Source organism: Xiphophorus hellerii, chromosome 16 (assembly GCF_003331165.1).
Source record: "Xiphophorus hellerii strain 12219 chromosome 16, Xiphophorus_hellerii-4.1, whole genome shotgun sequence".
NCBI lineage: Eukaryota > Metazoa > Chordata > Actinopteri > Cyprinodontiformes > Poeciliidae > Xiphophorus > Xiphophorus hellerii.
Window position 1 is genome coordinate 25,450,712 of NC_045687.1, and position 23,071 is coordinate 25,473,782.

A 23,071-nucleotide genomic window follows, 5' to 3' on the forward strand; every position below is an offset into this window, starting at 1 on the left:
AAAGTTTCTGATAATTTCAGGTTTTATTAAGTGTTTTCTGTAGCTGTAGAATAGACCTCTGTCCTGGGAAGACTGAATACTCAGGTTTCTGATGATATGAGGTGCTTCCATAGTTCAACTTTGCAAGCAAATTCGAAATGTGCTTTGGCCCAAAATGCTTTTTAGACCAAAAACAGAATTTTTAAATCTATCACAAAGGAAATCAGTCCAGAAATTTAGGAGTTGGTGTAATATGACCCTTTATCCTGGTCTTGGCCATGACTCTGACAACTTCCTTTTAAATTTTGCCGCAGCAGCCTAACAGACACCACCAAAATCAACCTTATGAAAACCTACTGAAAATAAAAGTGTGCTCCAGTTTTTGTACCATGGTTTGACCAGAAACTCTTTGACAATGAGGTGAGAGTAAGTATACATGGTTGTTAACCATATCTTTGTTTTTAAAACAAAAAGCCTGCATTTTGTGTAATTCTTAATTCCAAGTACTCCAAAGTGTTTTATACTACAATCAGTATCCACCTAATCACCTATTAAATCCACCTATTAAAACCATCAGTAATACACTGATGGTTTTAAGCTACATCTTAGCCACAGCTGCCCTGTAGGCAGCTATTCAATCAGCACCAGAGGGCCCTCTGACCACCACAAGAGGTGAGCAGGTTGAATAAGACAAACTGAGCAGGGGAGACCAGGAACTTCATGTTCTTTCCAGATGCAGTCACATAGAATAAATGAATAATATCAGTGAATGTTTTCAATTCAATTCAAATTCAAAAACACTTTATTGATCTCAAAGAGAAATTAAATGTTGTAACTCATATTCATTCAAGAGTTTCAATTGTAGATAGTGATGGCTGTTGGCAGTAAAGATTTTTATTTTGAACATTTGTTAAAGCTGTTACCATATCGTGACAGTATAACATGAGACGGATAATCTGTGAAAAAATCAAGTTTCTCTGGCTCCTACCTGTTGTCCTACTGCCATCTGCCAAACATATCGCTCCAGTTCAGAAACAACCAATCAGAGACAGGGGGAGGGTCTTAGTGCTGTCAATCACACTAGTATGCACATTGCTCAATGTGCTAGTGGTGAAGAAAGAACTCATCATTACAAGATAACTGTTTATCTGCCATCATTGATGGCCATGCTAACTAGCCAGCAAATTCATGGCACACTCTTCTGTGGGGAACCAGATGTAGCTTAGCAGAGAGCAATGAGGAGGGTGTGAGCAGCATGTACATGAGGGTGACTGACAGCACTAAGACCCTCCTGCCAGGTTCTGCTGGTGCTCTTATTTTGCTGTCTGCTGTTATCATATGCTTTTTCAGGATGTTGTCTTGATGCGCAATAAACAACTTGATACAATCATATCAGCTTCCTTAGATAACAGTTTACTATTTTTATAACATTGAGATTACATTTAATATTAACTGATTCTATGTAAATCTACTGAGCTGAATTAATTAAACTGACACCTCTAAGCGCTTCTGAGAAAACCAATTGACATCTGGCCTTCTTTGTACTCTTTCCAGTGTCACTAAAAACATGTTGATTTACTTTTTAAAAAAATTGGGATACTGTATATATAAATTTCTCATTGACTTTTACATATTGGAAGATGACTAACCTAATGACCAATTGCCCAGGAGAGTTCTAAATTCAGGAGCCAAAAATCAACATAAAATATTGCAATTTGCCAAATCTCTGCAGATTTTAGGAGAATACAGCAAAGCATTTAGCATGGTGTGTGCTTGTCCATACACTGACTGATTTTCAGCACAATATGAGGTGAAGTTTAGAATAAATTAAACGCTATATTTACAAACACATCAAAAAATGAGTCCCTTTGTCTTTGTAGGATTTTCTGCCAACTGCTTCCAGAGCTAAGCTAATGCAAGTATTTGCTTCACACCAATTCTTATATCCACTGAAACAAACATTGGCGTTGGTGTTATCTTAAGCGAGCCAGAAGAAAAGCCTTATGTTAGCTCAAGGGGTGCAGCAAAAAAACACTTAAAAAGTTATGAGTGCCGTGATTAAAGCTCCTGAGCTCTGTTTTTGATCTGCCCGAATCGGTGACAAAAGACTGCATTGGTGGAGTCCAGCTCTCACTGGAAACGAGCCCGACTTACTGCCGGCAATGCAGACCAGACTCTGACAGTGGTCATACAGGAACCTAACAGCCCGTATCAAAGGGCCTGGTACTCCATATTCTCGAAGAATCCCTCATTTCTCCAAGTCCACAAAACACATGTAGACCCATTGGGCGAGCTCCAACGTACCCTCTAGGACCCAGCTGAGGGTGTAGAGTTGGTCCAGTGTTCCACGGCTAGGAATGGTCAATTCTGCAGAAATAGTTGCCCATACAGTCAGGATTGTCCTAATTATTTCAAGTTTAGTTTTCAAATACTGTCAGCCTTTTAATGTCAGAGTGGGAGAAAGTCCTTCTACAAATGCTGAGTTAATTTTCATTCTCCAGTGCTTCTGGTACTAATTAGACAAGAGATTAGTTGGTTGAGATAGGGAAGAGTTAATAACCTTGCTTGTCATCTAAAACAGCATTAATAAATTATGCAACAATAATAAGAATATCTGCAGGGATATTCAGGAAACTAATATAATTTATATAGGTTAAATCTTTCCCTGCACTACGATCCTTTCAACAAAACTCTGAAAAAAATTAAATAAAATCAGAAAAAGAATTAAACTTTCACTAAATGTTTATTATTATGGAATCCCATGACACCAAGTTAGCTCTGGTGCTATGTAACCAAATGTCCTCCAGCACCAGTGCGCCCCCCACACACTCACCCCCCTTCCTCTCTGGCAACAAAGAGAGCACTGTCGCAGCATTATCATGTAAAAATGGGGGAAGGGAACCCAGGTGGATATATTGCTTATAGTGCATCAAAACCAGCAGGCATGTGGTGTAGGGGTGGGGGAAGAGCAGTACTAAAAAATTTCAAAGAGGAAAAATAAGCAAGCTTATAAGTGTATGTCTACTATTGTGAGAAAAAAGATGGAGGGTGGAAATGGGATGGGGGGCTAAATGTGGTCTTCTATTATGCAGATTTTGCTGTTCAGCAAGAGGGTTCGTACTGACGACTATAAAAAAATATGTATCATCTAAATTTATTTATCTTTCCAATATTTTGATAAAATAAACATTGGTTTTTACCTTCAGTGGATATTCAACTGAACACTCAGATGTATAATTTGATCCAAAATGCTTCTGAATGTCCCTCCTTGCCCAAATTAGAATGGAAAAGATAAAAGACACGTAGCACAAGTGTAAAGAAAGGATAGTCTAAAGTGACCCCTATCCTGTTCTCTTTTTTAGTCTTGTACTGCTTCATACTCATGAATTTCCCACTCCAACTAAAACACCTCCCATTCTGTCACTCCCTCCCTCTCTCTGTTCCTCTCCTCCTCATTCTCTGCAGCACTCTAGAGCGCAGTCAGCTACTATGAAGACTGCAGTATTACGCTATAGCACAAGCAGAATGGGGGGCTACGGGTTGGGGTTGGTCCAGGGAGGAGAAAGACATGCAGTGGATACTTGCTTGAAGGGACTTCATATAGATATTGGGCTATGCAGCTCTCACTTTTCAAACAGTGAAAATCATAAGGACTCACTGCTGATTCCAGGGAGGAAGGGGAAGAAAAGATTAAAAGAAAGCACAAAAATATAAAGTCATACTTTGAAACAGTTTTAAAAAGGTGTCATATAAACTACATGGCTAAACTACATCAGGCAACTGATTGCTTCTTTTTCTTCCTTCTAAAACTGGGAAATCCTTTAATCTTAAACCATCATAAACTACTATTGTAAACCAGATTTGTCTCCATGTTATACATTTAACAAATTAATGTTTTCATGTTGACAGCACAAGGTGGTATTGGACACATAGCTGGGTACAAATGTCAGAACTAAACTCATGCAGACTCTGACAAGGTTACTTTGTCCAGTCACCGGCAAATGCAGAGCAGCATGGGAGACATTTATTCATCAATAGTACTGGAGCAAAGAGCAATTCCTCAAGTGAAATAAAGTACCTGTTATGCTGTTACGTGTAATAATGTGAGTGTATAAAGTATGAGTGATCAGTGAATTTCCCCACTGTGAGATCAGTAAAGTATAGGTATTGTTGTGTGACGCAGTTTTAAGAATAATACTAAATTTATTCACACCTAAAATATCCAGTGCTCCCTTGTCAGTTTTTTATGCACATGTACCAAACAAGTAGAGCATTGTTTTATACCTAAACATGTATAAAAGGTTCTTATGAATGACCTAAGTGCACCATTCTGTACTATTCCAAAGACTCACAGGTACTGGAAAAACATACGCTGATTTCAAAACACAGCTGTTCAACCACTTCAAATAGGGTAAATGGTAAAATGCCTTGTTCTTGTATAGCGCAGGATCAAAACAGCTCAAAAGTGATTTTGATCTTTTTTATTATGAAAGAAAAACCCCCAGAACATTTATCATTTTCAGGTGTGTTTATCATATTCCACCCACTTGTCAGTCTGTCCTTCTGTCCATCTATTCTTACATCCAGTTAGTGTCAGTACATGCCTATGCTTAACAATCAAACCCAATTTTTATTTAGCCATGTAGTGTTCCCCTTTATTTTCACATATAGGTATGATTTCATATTTTCACAGGGCCACAAGGCCACCATGCTAACAATCAATGCAATTTTTGATTGTTGGCCATCAAAAATGGCTAACAATCTATCAGCAGATCTTTGAAGATCTGCTGTTACCAAGATGGAATGGTTGATAATGAGAGCTGAAAGATTTAAAAAAATAGGGACTCAGCTCTCCCTCCATAGCAGTTGGCTCTTCTGATTCCCTGCAAAGCACTGGCTCTTAGAGCCGATGCTTTTCAGCATGGCCTATCATTTACAGTAATTATAAAATTTCTGCAAAGTTTCAGCAAGTCCCATTTAAAACATTTTAAAACTTTTTTTAATGCTACCTTAAATTAAATTTAAGACAGAGAAAATATAAATATAGGGATGGTTGCATGAACATGTTTGATATTACAATCAAACATAGCAAAAGTTGACATTTCTGAGGTCTGTATGTGGCTTTTGGCAGTGACTTTGTGCTTCCCTGCATATGGCTATACAGTCTTAACCCCCACTGTGCTGAGCTAAAAAGTGTTTTTGTACAGAATGTACCTAGCCTTGTACATGCTGGCAACACAAGACATCCTGTGGTGGAGACGAATGCCATCCAGCCAACTGGTTATAAATTTCACCTTACCCCTGATAGACACAAAAAGCTAACTAGCTAGCTGGCAAAAGTATATTAAAAGTCTTAAGCGCCTTCAGTCATAGAACATAATGGAGATGACAGCAAGCAATTCAAATTTATGCCTGACAGAAGAGTAAGAAAAAAAAAACCTACACATTGGAGAATGTACAAGAATACATATAGCTGCCATAACAAAATTTAAAAACTGTAAATAATGTATATAAAGCTTACTTAAATTTTTCTCATGGAATCAAAACATTTTAAGACTTTAAGACTTTTTAAGCAGGCACGGACACCCTGAATTAAAAGAAAACATTCCCAGGCAGAATTAATATAATTTCCATTTAAAATAAGGAACAATAGCACAGGATATGTAATCGAGAGAGCTACTTACATTGGTGAAGAACAAACATGCCTGGAAACTGGTCAAAGGCCACAGTATGAATGTCATACTGTGGTTTGTATACCATATTATGATTTGTATATATCATACTGTGACCAAAACAACAGTACTTTATACAGATACTATGAATTATGAGGTTTATTTATTCTATATTCACTGGTTGTGTGGCTTCATTGGTTGAGCCACACAACCAATAAAACTGGTTGTGTGGCTCAAAATGAATTGCAAATAATTAAACTTATAGTCGCGCTTTTGGTGGTTTGTGTTGAGCTCACAGTGAGACTGATGTGAATGCAGATACAGTATGTTTGTGTACAAAGGATAATGTGTAGCTTGTGCGTCTACATCTCACACAGAGATTGGTTCTGTATCTGTGCTTGCAGCTTGATAAAGTTCAAGTTGAAATTCTAATTCAAATATACTTTATTGATCCCAAAAGGAAACTAGAACTGCATACAGTTATAATGGGTTTCTCACTTGACCTGGAAAATCCCCCCTTTGCAAAGCCCCCCGTCCCTCCTGACGGAACATCTCCCACCCACACACCCCTCACGCGTGCGTTCCTTGACCTGGGTTTTGCTGGCGCACTCTGTGTGTCAACCAAGTTGGAAATTTTTTAAGAAAGTTTTGAGCCCGAAGAGCATTCTCATCTCATCCTGAAAATAAATGTACTGTTGCACCCAATGTGAACAAGACAAGTAAATGTACTGATGTTTACAGTTAGCACCACTTCCTTCTGGGAACAGGCCGGTGTTGTAATTGAAGAAATTGAATGTAATTGAAAAAAGTGTGAAAGTGAAACAACACAAAACACAGAAAAATATATACAAATCATATTATAATATGCAACCAGTATGAATACCATACTGTGGCCAAATAACAGTACTTTATACAGATACAATTAATTATAAAGTTCATTTATTCCATATTCACTGTAGATTAAATTAGACAAGGCATGTCAAGGTTTAGACAAGTTACTGGCCAAAATAAATGTGGATATGGCTTCATCATATGGCCAAAAAGAATTACTACACTATCATGGGAAGTTGTTTCTCATCTGTTGAAAATGTCAGGCCATGTGAAGACATTTTACAAGAAAAAAAAATCTACATATGAAGAAAACACTGCAAACAAATGAACATAAAAGAATCACAATAATAAGTCATTATAATATGATACAGTAAGCCATAACTGCACTGAGACCGAATAAACAGTTTATATACTCTAGATATGATGGCTTAAATGGTTCATTTCACATTGATAAAGTCAGACAAAGCTTAACTATACTGGCTAAAAAGCATGTCAAAAGTTGTTAAACCTATGACAATATTCACATTTCTAATGTCTCTCAATGTTATACAAGTCAGATACTTACTCATACTGGCAGTCAGAGAGGTAGAAAAGAGTGGATGGCTTTTGATTGTGAGAAAAGTGTCATGCTTTCTTTCCCTTGACAGACACAGATGACTCAAAGATGGATCCTGTTGGATTTCTTCCTCTTTATACTTTGAAGATCCTAACCAGATGCTTAGTTTACTTTGTTGTCATTTCATTCCTCCATGGAAGATGTCCTGTCAATCACTGATGCTATACAGAACTTTATTATTTGCAAAAGCAAACTACTTTTGCAAATAAAGTAGTTTAAATAAAGTATTTTTATTTAAAAGTACTTTGACAAAGTACTTTTAAGTACTTAAAGAATTGGACCAGCAAATTTATTTTGGTGTTCTGGATCTGGTCTCTCCACCAGACATGAGGGCTTTAGTCACGGCCATTTTCAGGACTTGGAGTTCTTCCTACTTGTTTGCCAATGATCCCACACTGTTCATTATGACTGTTGGAAAACATGGCATCCTCTTCCATTTCTGAATCTGTAAGTAACTCAAAACAACCCCAGGGAGAATTGTTCCTGATTTTGCCATAGGGAGTTTAATTTCTTGTGTTGGTGTATGAGGAATGCACAGAATATTTTGATGTAAACAAATCTGAATTAGTTAAAACTCATTAGCACACACCAAACTCCTCATAAAATAAATCGGGTTTCTCAAAAGTCACAATTCTTAATTAACATCACAAGAAGAACCGGTGCTGGAGGCAGCACTGATGCCAGTGATTTTGATAATGACTCTCCAATAGATAGTGTCAGCAATCCAAGTGTAGATGTCAATCTAACTGTCTCAGAATATAGCAGTGGCTTAAGCAACAATGGTGAAATGAGCTGATCTAATTGTACAAACTAACCAATTCCACACACTGCAGCTCAGATGGTGTTCCTCATTCAACAGAGGTAAAAAGAAAACTCAAGGAAGATTAATTGAGAAATGGTATGTAACATGCATTTAAATAGAGACAATTCAGAAAACAGATTAGTTTGAATTGGACCAAAGTTAATCCTTAAATACAAATGGTTTCTCTGTACTCCTGTAATAGACTATCGACCTGTCCAGGCTATACTCTGCCTCTCGCGCGTTGACCGCTGGAGATAGGCACCAGCACCGCTTACAGCCCCACGAGGGATAAGTGTGTTGGTAGATTGGATGGATGGATGGATGGATGGATGGATGGATGGATGGATGGATGGATGGATGGATGGATGGACGGACGGACGGACGGATGGAGGGAGGGAGGGAAGGAGAGAGGGACGGACGGACGGACTCAGGCCAGAGCTCTGGCCTGAGGGAACCAATGTGAGAAGGTTTTATGAGCCACGCCAAACTATCATCGGCGCAAATGCTACCCTTTCTTCCATGGACATATGCGCGCCTATTGCTGGCGTGAGCACAAAGTCATAAAAAATTATGGACATTAAAGTCATCTCTTACAACTGTCATGGTCTGCGCTTAGGGCAGAGTGCAGATGATAAAGCTCGCCGTTTGGTTGTCGACAAGTTGTTGCTCATTGTGACATCTTTTGCTTGCAAGAAACTTTTTTAGCCAAACAGGATTTAAAAGGACTAAACTCTATCAATGACAGTTTCCTGGGTGCTGGAGAATCTACTACTGACCTCAGTTTGGGAATTAAAAGAGGAAGGATACCAGGAGGGATGGCTATATTATGGAAACAAGCCTGGACTCAGTGATAAATGTCATGAGGTGTGGATTGGTGTATTGCAGTACATGTGAAACAGCTTGACAAAGAGTTTATTATTTTAATTGTCTATGCTCCATATGAATGTCATCATAATGAAGAAGAATACCTTAGTAAACTTGCTTATATTAGCTCTTTTATGCAAAATGAGAAGTCAAAATGTATCTGTGTTATGGGTGACATGAATGCAGATATCTCAGATAAAAACTTGCTGTTTGCTAAACACCTGATTCATTCTTGTACAGACTTTAATTTAATATTGTCAAGTAAAAACTTTTGCCAGCTGCAAGTTACAAGTTTTAAGTGAAGCCTGGCATACTACATCTTGGTTGGACCATTGTATCACTACAGCAGATGCTCATGCTGCTTTGATATATATTAATATCTTATACAATGTACCTACTGTTGATCACATCCCCTTCAAGGTATCAATTAGATTTAATCATGTACCTGCAACTGTAAATAAGAACAGTATTCAATAGACTGGTCTTCTTTATCTAGTGAGCAAATAGCCCGTTACTATGCCCAAACTGATCAATTGTTATCTACCATTAACTTACTGTATCAAGAGAGGCAGTTACTTGTACAGACTGCAACTTCTCTAATATTGAACATAGAATCAATATAACTGGCTTATATTCCGACATAATTGAAGCGCTACTGGGAGCTAGCCCACCTTTTAATAAAAGTAATGTAAAGATTAAAAATAGACCAGGTTGGAACACATATGTGTCTAAATTCCACAGTGAAGCCAGTGAAGCTACTACTTCTTGGGCTCTTTAAGGTAAACCTAGGCAGGGCCCTACATTTGAGCCTAAAAAGTAGTCTAATTCTAAATACAAATATGAATTACGCTACATTAGACAGAATGAGCAAACCATGAGGGCTGATTCCTTGGCAAAAAATCTTTTAGGTAAGGATACAAAAACCTTTTGGAAAGAGGTTAAAACTATCAATAACAGTAAATCCTCTCTCCCTTTCACTGCCGATGGTGTTTCTGGGGTGAATATGATTGTGAATTTTTGGCAACACCACTACAGCAAGTTATTCACCTGTGTACAGAGTGAACCCTTCCAGGTTGACAAGGTTAGTAGTGTAGAAACTATCAAAACACACGAGGTCTATCAAGCAATTAAAGAACTGTCTGTAAATAAATCTATAGGAATGGATCTTATTTCAGCTGAACATCTCAAATTTGCCAGTTCAACGGTCGTCCCTCTTCTTGCCTTGTGTTTCACTGGTTTTATTATGCATGGTTTTATTCCTGAATCCTTGATGAATGTTCTTCAGGAAGTATCCTGTGATTAAAAACAAAGCTGGTAAAATTGGCAGCTCTGATAACTATAGACCTATAGCCCTAGCTAGTACACTGTCTAAAGTCTTTGAACTAATTCTTTTGCCAAAATTTGCAAAGATAGTTATGTCCACTGACAATCAATTTGGGTTCAAGCCCAAACATGGCACTGATATGTGTAGATATGGCCTAAAAGAATTACTGAAAAATTATAACAGCAAAAATTCTACAGTTTTTCTGTGCTTTTTAGACGCTAGTAAGGCTTTTGATCGTGTAAATCATAGAAAACTATTTTTTAAATTGTGCCAAGCTGGCGTTCCTAAGTAAGATGTCTGTCCTACTGGTATGCTAATCAAACCATGCAGGTGAAATGGGACAACTGTGTGTCTGCATCCTTTATTGTCCTCAATGGAGTCAGACAAGGAAGCATTTTATCTCCTATGTTGTTTAATTTTTCTATGAATGACCTCTCTAAGCAGCTAAACCTGTGTAGAACTGGCTGCATAGTTGGTGATACTATTATTAATCATTTAATGTATGCTGATGACATAGTGGTTTTTAGTCCAAGTTCAGCTGGTCTTCAGGAGCTGCTTAATGTCTGTTCAGCATATGGTGAATTACTTCATGTAAAATTCAATCCATCAAAAAGTATCATCTTGATCTGTCGCACTAAGGAGGACAAAAATAGAGTATTTCCAAATTTCAAATTGTCTGGGATTTTATTGAATGTCTCAAGTGAAGTAAAATATCTTGGCCATGTGTTGACAGACCATCTGTCTGATGATGAGGACATTTACCGTCATTTTCGAATGTTATACACTCAGGCAAATATCCTTGTCCTTAAGTTTGGATTCTGTTCTGATGAAGTGAAACTGAACTTGTTTAGGTCATATTGTACATCATTGTATACTGCACATTTGTGGTGCAATTTTTAAAAAACCAGTCTTCAAAGATTGAAGGTGGCTTATAATGATGCACTGAGACTCTTGTTAAGTAAACCCAGATGGACCAGTGCCAGTGAACTGTTTGTATCTACTTGCATCAGCACTTTGATGGCTGTTTTAAGAAAGCTTATGTATAAATTTATTTTGTCTTTTAAACGAGTCTAATAATAGAATTATACTACTGTTGATTAATATTAAATATATTGCAGTAAAATACTCATCTGTACTCTGGAGACATTGGTATGATTGCCTTCTGAATGGCTAGGAGTCGTTTTTTTATTGTACTTTTATTCTTTTATTGTCTTTGTTTTCCTTTTATGTAATCTGGACTCTGAGTCTGTAATAAAATATATCTATCTAATACCTTGTCAGAACTGTTGCACATCACAAGTATCCAAAAATTAAACATAAAAGAGCAAAAATCCATCCAAAACCAGAGGGGATAATTATTTACACAGGTCATTCAACTCCAAAAAACTGTAAATAAAGAACAAATCAGAACTAACATAACAAAGATACTTCAACATGGTGCCACCATGAGCAGCGCAATTCACGAAGCCAGAATTCTGTAAGAACTTTATTGATCTCTTGCAATATTCTATGTAGGGCTATACAATATGTAGGAGCCGCACTTACACAATATATCAATAACATGAGTCACTACAGACACATTGTCTGATAGAATATTCAATATATTGTTGTGGAAAGTACCTCTGTTATAAGTGATAAGGAGCTCAGTAGGTAGTGTGTATATTTTGTGTGGGTGAGGAAGATGTGTGACAGCAGTCCTCCGGTCAGAAGGGGGCATTGCATGTTGTAACATGTATGTTTTGGATCGAATGAGAGACGGTGTGTGTGGCACAGAGGAAGACGGCAACCGGAGCAGCAGTAGTTAGTAAAAGCCTGTGCGTCCTGTTATTGTTGAACATAGAAACTATTAAACAGTTATCTCTTCAGCACCTCAGTGCCACTGTGTTTTCATGTGCTTCGTCCCCATCATGGGCAAAAGAGGGAGTTAACCCTAAAAAACACACCTACTTCGGCCCTGGGGGAAATATCTCCCCTGTGTTTTCCAACTATGATCAGAAGAAGACAAAATGTTCTTGCTTTATTAAGAAGTAGCAGAATCCATGGATGAGCAGCTAGGTGACATATTTGAGGTGTGACAGAAAGCTGTTGGTCAAAGTCGTGTAGGAGGAGAGATAGATCCTGAGCTTTTTGCTGAACTAGACCTGTTGAGGAATGAGTTTAGCAGAAAGGCTCTACATATAAATGAAAAAGTAACATACGCATGGATGGCAAGGATTCCCAGCATAACATTGCCCAAAATATCACACTGCCTTCTTGCCATTGCAGATCCTTTGACATATGTTCCTTAAGGAAGCAATGTGGGCCCAATCAGCTATCCATGTGATACAAAAGAAAACATAATTCACTGAACAAACCATTACCTTCCATTTATTGGTGGTTCATTTTTGACAGCAGTCAGATGTCACCATAAGCACCTTGACTGGTCTCTGCTTCTATGCAGCACCATATGCAACAAACTGCAGTGCACTGTCAAAATACATAGTGCACCAGAATTTTCTTCTCTAGTAAGTTGAGCTACAGTAGCTCATTTATTGGATCGGACCACACAGCTTCCACTCTGCAACCAGCATAAATGCACCATGACTCTGTCACAGGTTCACCTGTGTTCTTTTCCCTAGATTCATTTTGATCAGCTCTGTGCACTGCAATCCAGACACATCCCACAGAAACTGTCCTGTTTTCTTGCCATAACCATGTTGCCTTTGTCAAACTCACTCAAATGCTTATGCTACCCAGTTTTCTAACACGTCAGACTTAAGGACAAACTGTTCACTTGGTGCTTAATATGTCTCACCCACGAAGAGGTACCAACAGGAAGGGGTCATCAGTGTATCTCTGTGGACAGACTTTTACGTTTGGGTTGCACCAAAAGTTGTCAGGAAAATAAAAATAAATAAAAATAAAAAAGATAAAAAAGAAATCTGTTTACAGGTGAACGTTAATATGTGTCTCTGTACTTCCCCATGCAATCCACCACTCTCCATTCATTGCTCCACTATGCACCAACAAATACAATAAACAGAAGTCAGAAGTGTTGTTTTGCAATACAAAGAGTTAGATCTTTCTTCAGGAAGAAATCTACATATCACTTCAATATTTTTGTATATACTGTATCTTGAAATGTATTTAATTTAATTATTTTTTAATTATTATTAATAAAACAATAAATCATATTTTGTTTTTATTAATAAATCCATAAACAAAATTTAATTCTATTATTTAAAGTAAAAATGCCAGTATTAGTATAACATAGATGCAAGGGGTATTTCTTTAATATATTGTTTTATCAGAGTTTCAATTTCTGTTTTTCAGCATCAGAAGCCAAAAAGACTAAAAACGTTTTAGCTCAGATACAAAAGAAATTATCAGAAACATACATGGACCTATTATTTAGATTACCAGGCATACAGTCTTATAAATAAAACAGAATATTTTAAGAAATATACTACCTCAACTTTTATCTTCTAACGACAACACACCTCAGTAATCCCAACCACAAAAAGGGGAAAAAAGGAAAAAATTGCCACTATGTTATCAATCGAACCATGCTACTGCACATGAATGGGAAAACATGAGTGACAAAGAAAGAATCTAAACTACTTAATGAGTGCAAAGTTGCAACTACTAAATTGTTTAATGAAAATATGTCAGTTTCGTTTGGGGGGTAAAGCCGCAGTATGCTTGAAATCTTTCAGACTGGCGACACCAGAAGTTTAACATATACCAGGGACCAAATTAATAGAGCGCACAGAAACAAATGTTAGGAACATTAGCATTAAAAAATGTAAATAGATACTGGAGTTCTGTCCAGTCACTCACCCGGGCGTATTTGGAGGAGTAAGGGTCCTCGAACAGCGCCCACATTCTGGGCTGCCATACTTCCCACCAAGTCGCTTTGCGGCCGTCCTCCTGCATGCAAAGCCGCTTTAGGTCTCCATCCACTCCGCCGGTGAGCGCCGGGTCATCCTCAGGTACGTCTGGCTCCGGAGTCTCAAAGCTGTCCAAGGCTTCCTCTGCGTCGCGGTGCTGCCTGTAGTTCATCCAGCAGCACGCCTCCACGTCAGTCTCATCAATGCCCCAAAAGGCGAGCTCCTCTTCAAATAATGGTCCACAGACATCGTTCGGACAATGGAGCTTACCCGTGCGGTAGTAATTTAGGATGAAAGCGAAGGTAGCTGGATGGCGATCGAAAAAGAATTCGTCCGACTTAGGGTCGTAATCGAAGTTGCTGAAGGCATCGGGCTCGGTCAGCCAAGACAAACGCGTCCCGGGCAATGTCTTCAAAGTGCTCCGGTAGGTTTCGTGTCGGATCCCGCCGCAGTTTATCACAATCTTCTCGCTGTCTGAAGCCGAGCAAGTCATGGCTGCCCTGGGGCATGCTTCGGTCCTGCGCCCAACTGCTGTGGATGATGCTCTCCCTCATCCACCGTTGGTCCCTGCTCAGCACTCAGTCAGGACAGTGCCAGTGAAAAAAACAGGGCAGCAGAATTCACGAAAAGAGGAGGAGTTTGGTCATTGTGTTTCTGAGACAGAGAACACACACAGTACACACACACACACGGAGAGAGAGAGGAAGAGAGAAATTACAGATTTCATGTTGTTTGATGATTAAGCCTAATGCAGCTTTTTGTTCAGTAGCATCGTGCTTTCTTTTGTTTTACTGCCTCCTTTTCAAGAAGTTGCCCAGAAATACCATGTACCTGAAGGTAGACCGCTCACCACCGGTAAGTCTTCTGATGATCACAAACTGATAATTACCTGATCACAAACTGCCATGCAGTAGATTTGCTCACCACTCGTGAATCCGCAATGGTAATGGATGTATGAAAGGATTCATCAGTTTCAATGATCATTCATTCAAATTAATTCCAAAAAATGTCTAAAACAATACAATACAATTCAGATTCAATTCAAGTGAAGTGAATTTTACAAACGTTAATGTAACCACGCAAACACATTTTTTCTTGAATGACTGGTTTTGAATTGTGTTTTTAACCAGTGGTTCAGTGGTTCAGTTGAAAGTTGGCAGAAATCTTTCAAAAGTGCTACATCCCAGGTTCATTATACATTTTTTCTATTGGAATAATTCTGGAAATTCTGTCTGGATTAGAAAGTTGACATGTGCTATTATTTTGGAGAAATTACTAATTTGATGATGTAAACGTAAAGATTATTGGAGAAAACATTCACGTGTATTCATAAATTTAGATAAATTATGAAGTCCGGACATAATTTATGTAAAATTTGTTTATCTTACATTAAAGTAAGTTTTCATTACTAAAACACCTTGGTGTCCTTTCCACCCTCTACTCCGCATCACTTCCCACTATCTTTCAATCTACTAAAGCACTTTACTTAATTAGAACACAGCAAAAGGAGAACGGAACAGCTTTTTATGCCCACTAAACATTCTCTCTCTTTTTTTTCTTTCCAAGATTGTCCCTGTACCACTAACCAAAGAGGAGGGGGGAGACCAGCAGCAGAACGAGTATCTGCTGAGCACCACAGAAAATGCAGAAAATACTGCAGACCATCAGTTCATTAGACTTTTCTAATTTTTTACCACTCTACTTTCCTCAAATATTACATCCTTTTTGCCTATCAATCAGTCTTCAACATCGTCATCATCACATCCCTTACATACCAATCGCACATGATATTAACACATACACATGTACACACAAAAACGTATACCTTCCCCTCCCCACTTATCTCTGCCTCTTTCTCTGGTGCAGAGCTAATGTGCTGTGTCGGTCTATTGAGAAAAGCCTGCAGCACTGTGCAGCACACTACAGTATGAGCCTGTTCCAATATCACAGGAGCACACACTTACACTCTATTGGGCTATATAGCCTTTTCAGTTTGATACCCTCAACCACCACATTAACTAGTGTCCACTGTTGACCAGACCGTGATTCATATGTAAGGAGGAAATTACTTATTCTTGGTACTGCAATCAAACATGTTTTACAGCAAGCTGAGAGGGGTAACGTCGAAGCCAAAAATAATCTTTGTCAGTGGTCGTTAATAAAACATGTCAGTGTGGGATTAGTTTTTGCTATCTGCCTGGTTTTTCCAACGTGGTGAGGAAGGTTGTTGCTGTTACTTCCCTGACTCTCCAAAGGACGTATTCACAGTCCCACAGTAGCTTGCCTGTGTAAGGGCAAGCCAGCTTCATAGGTGGACTGGCCATCTGGAGTAATTGGCAATGCCATGTTGGCCATCGCAATTCACGGCTCAGGGCTGTTATAACTTAAACCAAAAAAATCAAAATATTTTTTGTTGACCTGATTTTCTTGTAGGATAGTTGGCTAATCCAATGAAATCTCTTCTCCTCTCTCCTTTTACCAAAGTTACCAGATTTTGCCATTTAAACTGAGGGTTAAAAGTGACATAATTAAATAATTAATGAAATGTCATTAAAAATTTAAGGAATTTATTGTGTATATATAATTAAGTTGTATAGTATTCCATTAAATTATTAAAATTGAAAGTTAAAACACGTGCTATGTATTAATAATTAAATGTGCATTTATTTGTTTCATGGTTCCTGTTCCTGCAGTTCCACCATGACTTATTTTATCTGTCAAACTCATCCATCAAAGTTGAGGGGCAGGGTTAATTGATGAAAATGTTTATTTATTTTAAATTATTTTTATTTTTAGTTAGCCAAAATAAAGCCAATTCTTTGAGGACTTTGAGACGGTTATCCATCCCTTCAGCTGGATTACTGTAATGGACTTAAAAGAAGAAAAGCAAAACTAGAGTTCTTAATAAGTTCATAAAGAAAGCTAGAGTCTGGAGGATGCCAGGGATGAAGGAAGACCCAAAGAGCGTCGGCCAAAGAAGCTTGGTGCCTGAAGAACTGCGGCGCCAGAAGAAGGGTCCTTAAGGTTTCCGTTGAGACCTGGGGATGTCGTAAAGGCTCTGGAGCTGGGGAAGACGGCCCATGTAGAGGAGCAGAGGACCACTTAGAGGCACCGAGGACACATGTAGAGGCACTGAATCAGGCACTGGAGACAGATGTGGGTCGTCCTCGTCCCCCTCAGAGAATGGAGACTAAGGTCCTCAGCCAAGCTCAGGAGGCTGGAGATCACAGTGGAGCAAGCGGTGCAGAGAGGACAACAGAATCGGGAAAGCAGAGGTAGGAGACATAGGTGGAGTCCAGGAAGGAGTATCAGATGAAAATGTGGGTGGTGATTGTAGTGGAAATGTCTGAAGATATAACTTTGTGAAAGCAGCCTGACGATCCCTCTGCTTTCTCTTCTGCAGATCTGAGATGATTGATGATGGAAGGTGAGGAGCCCATTTGTGTAGCACAAAATTGCAGTGGGGTGGAATCTGACTTGGAGTGGAGGTACTCTTTAATAGTCGGTAAAAGTTAATAAAAATCTCTTCCGAAAAGGGATCTGCTGGGTCCTGTGGGCTTGTTTCTTCTTGAGTGGTTGAGTGGTTTATTGGTGGACCCAAATACAGATAGGCTGAGATATCAAGTAGATGATGCAGGTTTTAATGAAAAAAAGATGGTGAAACAACAAAACTTATAGCCATCCAGGTGAAAACAATATCAGGAACCAGGAACACAAGGAGCATGACGAGGGGAATAGACGGGGTACACCGGGTGAACCAGCAAGGAGCGTGAGCAGGAGAAAGGTTTAGATACTGGTGAGCTAACAGGTTGCTGGTGTGAGGGGAGACAGAGAAACAGGAAGTGACACGGGGCAAGGGAAGGCACACTGGGGACTAGGAAATGAATCTGTCATAAAAGAATAACTGAACATAACGAACAGCAAAACTAGGGTAACTAAGAGAGGACTAGACACAAGAAATAAACAATAAACTAAAATCACAGTTTTTTGGAATGGTGAACTTTTATAATGGTTTAATTCCAGGGGAAGCTGACCTTATAGACCCCCGGTACAAAGAGCAGCGTTTCTCAATTTTGGTTCTCAGGCACCTTAATATTTTATTTAGATGTGTTTCTGTTCCAGAACACCTGATTCAAATGGTTGCATAACATCTTCTATACTGCAGCAGCTTGTTATTCACCCATATATTTATGTCAGGTGTGTGGCGGGAAACACCTAAAACGTGAAGAGCTGTGGTTCCCGAGGTCTGGGATTAAGAAACATTGGGTTAGAAGCAAGAAAGGGGACTAACAGATCCAGTTGACTCCCAAGAGGGTATAGGCAGTCAATAAGGCCCTGGCTAATGCTGTGATTTTGGCCCAAAATGGGAAACTCCTTTGCAACAAAAACTGTGCAAAGGTACATCAGCAAATCTTCGCATTTAAACACGATGTTGTTTCAGTTCAGTTAGTTTCTCCTGCTCCTCTACAGTCATGTCCTTTCCAACAACTGATGATGATCTAAATGGGCCCCTAATCCAGTCAAGGCATTCAGTGAAGGATGAAGACAAATAAAATGACAACTTTTCTTTTAGAGTCTTCAGATGTTTAACTATTATCTCACAGTGCAGTAGTGTTGGAATCTTGCTGTTTCTCTGTGAGTGGAAACATCTCAAGGTTAGTCCTTTGGACATGTCATGTTATTGTCAGAAATCCATTTTCAAACAGAATGCACTTATTTTATCTGTGCTTGACAGCAAGTTCTTATGTGTTCAGTTTATTCAGATGGTGAAATATATCTGCCATACCAACCTTTAACCCCACTCATCATTAGCATTTGAATATTCAGATCTGTCATTTGTAAAAAAAAAAAAAAAAAAACTCTTTAAATGTTCGTCCCGTAGCTCATACTTGCGGTGCTTCACCTTGCCCCGCAACAACCACAGACCTCCATATGGAGCAAGAAGGCTTTATGCTCTTCTCCCATTTCGTCACACAAGGATGCAAATGTGCACATTTTCACAGATTAGATCTTAACAAAGTTCACAATGTGCACAACATTAACTATCTAAATGCCACTCTGTATTTCAAAATCAAAAATTTTTGTTGCTGCTACTCCATAAGGTTAAAACTAACAGCCATAATAACACTGGTATGATATAAGCTAATTACAAACAACGCTAATGATAGTAAGTATGTTACATACATAGAGTAGCTTTGGAATGACATGTTGATATGGTGAGGCCTAATGAAACTCTGCTTGGATCCCAAAAAGGGTTGGACCGGCCCTGGTGCTTGGCAACATGTGACTAGAAGGCACCAAGATACAGGACATGTTTTCTCTCATCTTAGACACGTTGATAAACATAAATCAATCAAGCAATAATTGAGACCTTTATGATATTGATATGGATTTCAGTAACAATAACAGTAACAGACAATAACAATGAATTTATCCAGCACGTTTTTGTATGAGGGGCCGTTTAGGACAAAATTTACGTTTTGTCTTTCACACACTACCAAAAAGTCTCGCATACTCCAAAAAAGTAGCCACGCACACTCCAAAAAATTACGTTTTGTCCCTCACACACTACCAAAAACTCACGCATACTCCAAAAAAATAGCCTCGCATACTCAAAAAAATTACGTTTTGTCTCTCACACACTACCAAAAACTCTCGCATACTCAAAAAAATTGCATTTTGTCTCTCACACACTACCAAAAACTCACGCATACTCAAAAAAATAGCCACGCACACTCAAAAATTACTCACGCACATTCAAAAAATACTCAAATTGCGTATACACACACTACTAAAATGTCACACACACACACACACAGACGTTTATCTCTCACATACACAAGACTAAAGTTGAACACACACACAGTACTAAGACTCGTTTTATGTATGTGTGAGAGCGAGACTCTTTTTGAATGTGTGAGAGCGACACTCTTTTTGAATGTGTGAGAGTTGTCACGGAAGAGGCGGGGCATAATTTTTGGATCAAACTGCGCATGCGTAGATCCTAAACTATAAGTTTCGATTGTTGACTCACTGTATGTTCTATTACTTAGTATATTTGTGCTTTTAAATATATATAGAACGTTTAACTTTCTTGTAGATTAAATGTGCTATAGAAATAAATGAATCTGATTGATTGATTAAAAATAGCAAAATTGCTGTAGTACAATCTGTCCACTGGGTGCCAGTATTACAGGAATTATTAACCGGCGCCAACTAGTGCCGAAGAAGAAAGAGTTTGCTATACCGAACATGGCTAACTCTAATTCGAAACGAGAGAGAATTGGTCAGGCAGCTGCCATTTTAAACACCATTCTATCTTATCCGGAGGCAACCAGCACTTTGACAGGCGCATTAAACGATTCAACGACTGCCCGCAGTGCTACAATCTGGCACCCAGTGGACAGATTGTACTACAGCAATTTTGCTATTTTTAATCAATCAATCAGATTCATTTATTTCTATAGCACATTTAATCTACAAGAAAGTTAAACGTTCTATATATATTTAAAAGCACAAATATACTAAGTAATAGAACATACAGTGAGTCAACAATCGAAACTTATAGTTTAGGATCTACGCATGCGCAGTTTGATCCAAAAATTATGCCCCGCCTCTTCCGTGACAACTCTCACACATTCAAAAAGAGTCTGGCTCTCACACATTCAAAAAGAGTCTGGCTCTCACACATTCAAAAAGAGTCTCGCTCTCACACATTCATGAAGAGTGTCGCTCTCACACATTCATAAAAAGTCTCGCTCTCACACATTCATAAAAAGTCTCGCTCTCACACATACATAAAACGAGTCTTAGTACTGTGTGTGTGTTCAACTTTAGTCTTGTGTATGTGAGAGATAAACGTCTGTGTGTGTGCGAGCTGTTAGCAGTGTATGTGAGCGAGAAAGTTAACGTTTGTGAATGTGCGAGCTGTTAGTACAGTGTATGTGAGCGAGCTGATAGTAGTGTATGTGAGCGAGAAAGTTAACGTTTGTGTGTGTGTGTGTGACATTTTAGTAGTGTGTGTATACGCAATTTGCGTATTTTTTGAATGTGCGTGAGTAATTTTTGAGTGTGCGTGGCTATTTTTTTGAGTATGCGTGAGTTTTTGGTAGTGTGTGAGAGACAAAACGTAATTTTTTTGAGTATGCGAGGCTATTTTTTTGGAGTATGCGTGAGTTTTTGGTAGTGTGTGAGGGACAAAACGTAATTTTTTGGAGTGTGCGAGGCTACTTTTTTGGAGTATGCGAGACTTTTTGGTAGTGTGTGAAAGACAAAACGTAAATTTTGTCCTAAACGGCCCCTCATATTTTTGGCAGTGCTGGCTGTCCTGTTAAATACCTGACCCTCCATTATCTAACACCAACTTCACCACTGTGCAGCTCGTCATTTTAGATGGACAATACTTATTTCACGGAAGGTTGTTTAAGATGTGCTGAATGGCTGGTGTAAAGTCTCCATAGAAAACAACTGCAGACCCGACTGCAGATCACTGGGTATGGCAGGCCATTTGAACATAAATTCAGTTTTACTGCATTTACGTTCCAGACATCTGAAATTGGGTTATGACTAGACATATTAGGAAATTAAGATATATGTGAATATATTTTTACTAGACAAAATACCTATTTGTGATATCTCTAAAAACATTCTGACTAGTAGAAATGACATCAGATTTACCACTAGGTTATATGGAGCCTTCAATTCAAGATATGTACAATGAATTAGTCAATCTCAAAACTAATATTTCTGATATGTACAATAATTTTATAACTAGTAATAAAGCTGACAAACTTGGTATTAGCAACAGTCTTACCACTCCTGGATTATGGACATGTTTTGTATATGAATGCTTGGACCAAATGGCTTCAATCCTTGAATACCGTCTATCATTGTGCTTTAAGGTTTGTATCAGGTAGCAGATGTTTTACACAACATCATTGTGAGTTGTATGGGCTCCTTTAAGCGTACGGAAATATCAGTCACTTGATGATATGAAAGTCATCAAGTGTAGATTTATAAAAATACTCGGCTTGGCTCCAGTTTATTAAAAATCCTCTCCTACAACAAACTGTTACTGCCCATTCTTTACGCTCCAGCAACATTTCCCTTACATGTTCCATGTGTTCGAACAGAAAAAGGGAAGCAAACAATCAGCTCCAGTTTGAATTTAATATCTCAGTTCTTATTTCATTGTACCTTTTTTAAGCAGTTCTTAAAAACATGCAAAATATTCATATCAATCAGTGCCATTGCTTTTAAACTGTTTTGTAATTTGTTTTAAATTTGTGCATATGTTTTAATTTATTTTACTTTTGTGTAACCAGGTTGTTGTGCATAGCAGGTGTCTCTCACTCTTAAAAGGAGACCAGACTGACATCTAGATGTCAGTGTGGTTTTACCTAGCTAAACAAATTTAACAGAAAATTAGATTTTTTTTATTTTTATTTTTTTCATTACGGCTTGTCAGGCAAAAGCGAATTTATGTTAAACTGGCCTGCCATACTCTGAGGCTTCATAGAATTGTATGGAGGAAAATGACTCCAGAGCAGGCAGCACCCTCTCCTGTACGGTTAGTTGAATTACCGTTAGGTCTCAGTTCTGCTCCATCTGTGAGACCAATGGTGCAAAATAAGAGAATCGATGAATTCAACGAGAAACATGGCTTAATGATCCTCCAGTGCATAATCAAAATCAAAAAGTAATTTTTTATTTTTCAAAAGTTCTGTGTCATGGCAAAATGGTGACATGCAAGCATTTTTACAAAAATAATATAAGGAGTAATTAAAGTGGATGGAATAAAAAACTGTTTTACCTTTATATATTTATATGAGGATATATACATACATACATTATATATATATATGCACTGCTTGGCCAAAAAAAAAGTCGCCACCTGGATTTAACTAAGCAAATAGGTACAAGCCTCCTATTGGATAAGTACTGCATAGGCGATTATCTTTCAGCTGGCAACAAGTTATTTAACCCCAGCTGATGCAATGAGTAACTCCTCATTTCTTAAACAACCATGGCAAAAGACACATCCTGTGGTCGTGGAAAAGATGTTAGTCTGTTTAAGAAGGGTCAAATCATTGGCATGCATCAAGCAGAGAAAAC

The 23,071-nt window shown here is 38.4% G+C and overlaps 1 protein-coding gene and 1 long non-coding RNA gene across 4 annotated transcripts in view; one reads left to right on the forward strand and one right to left on the reverse strand.

The window, feature by feature from the left end:
• LOC116736015 (potassium voltage-gated channel subfamily C member 1-like) overlaps positions 1-14,473 on the reverse strand; it is a 55,635-nt gene extending 41,162 nt beyond the window's left edge. For all 3 annotated transcript variants that reach the window (XM_032588226.1, XM_032588225.1, XM_032588224.1), the window contains exon 1: positions 13,908-14,473. In XM_032588226.1, the coding sequence (XP_032444117.1) occupies positions 13,908-14,450 (543 nt within the window). In that variant the 5' untranslated portion in view covers positions 14,451-14,473. The remainder of the gene's footprint in view (positions 1-13,907) is intronic.
• Positions 14,474-14,660: 187 nt separating this feature from the next.
• LOC116736017 (uncharacterized) lies at positions 14,661-18,159 on the forward strand. The gene is made up of 3 exons (XR_004342477.1): positions 14,661-14,812; positions 15,524-17,232; positions 17,361-18,159. It is a non-coding gene; the product is annotated as an uncharacterized LOC116736017 (long non-coding RNA).
• Positions 18,160-23,071: the final 4,912 nt, after the last annotated feature.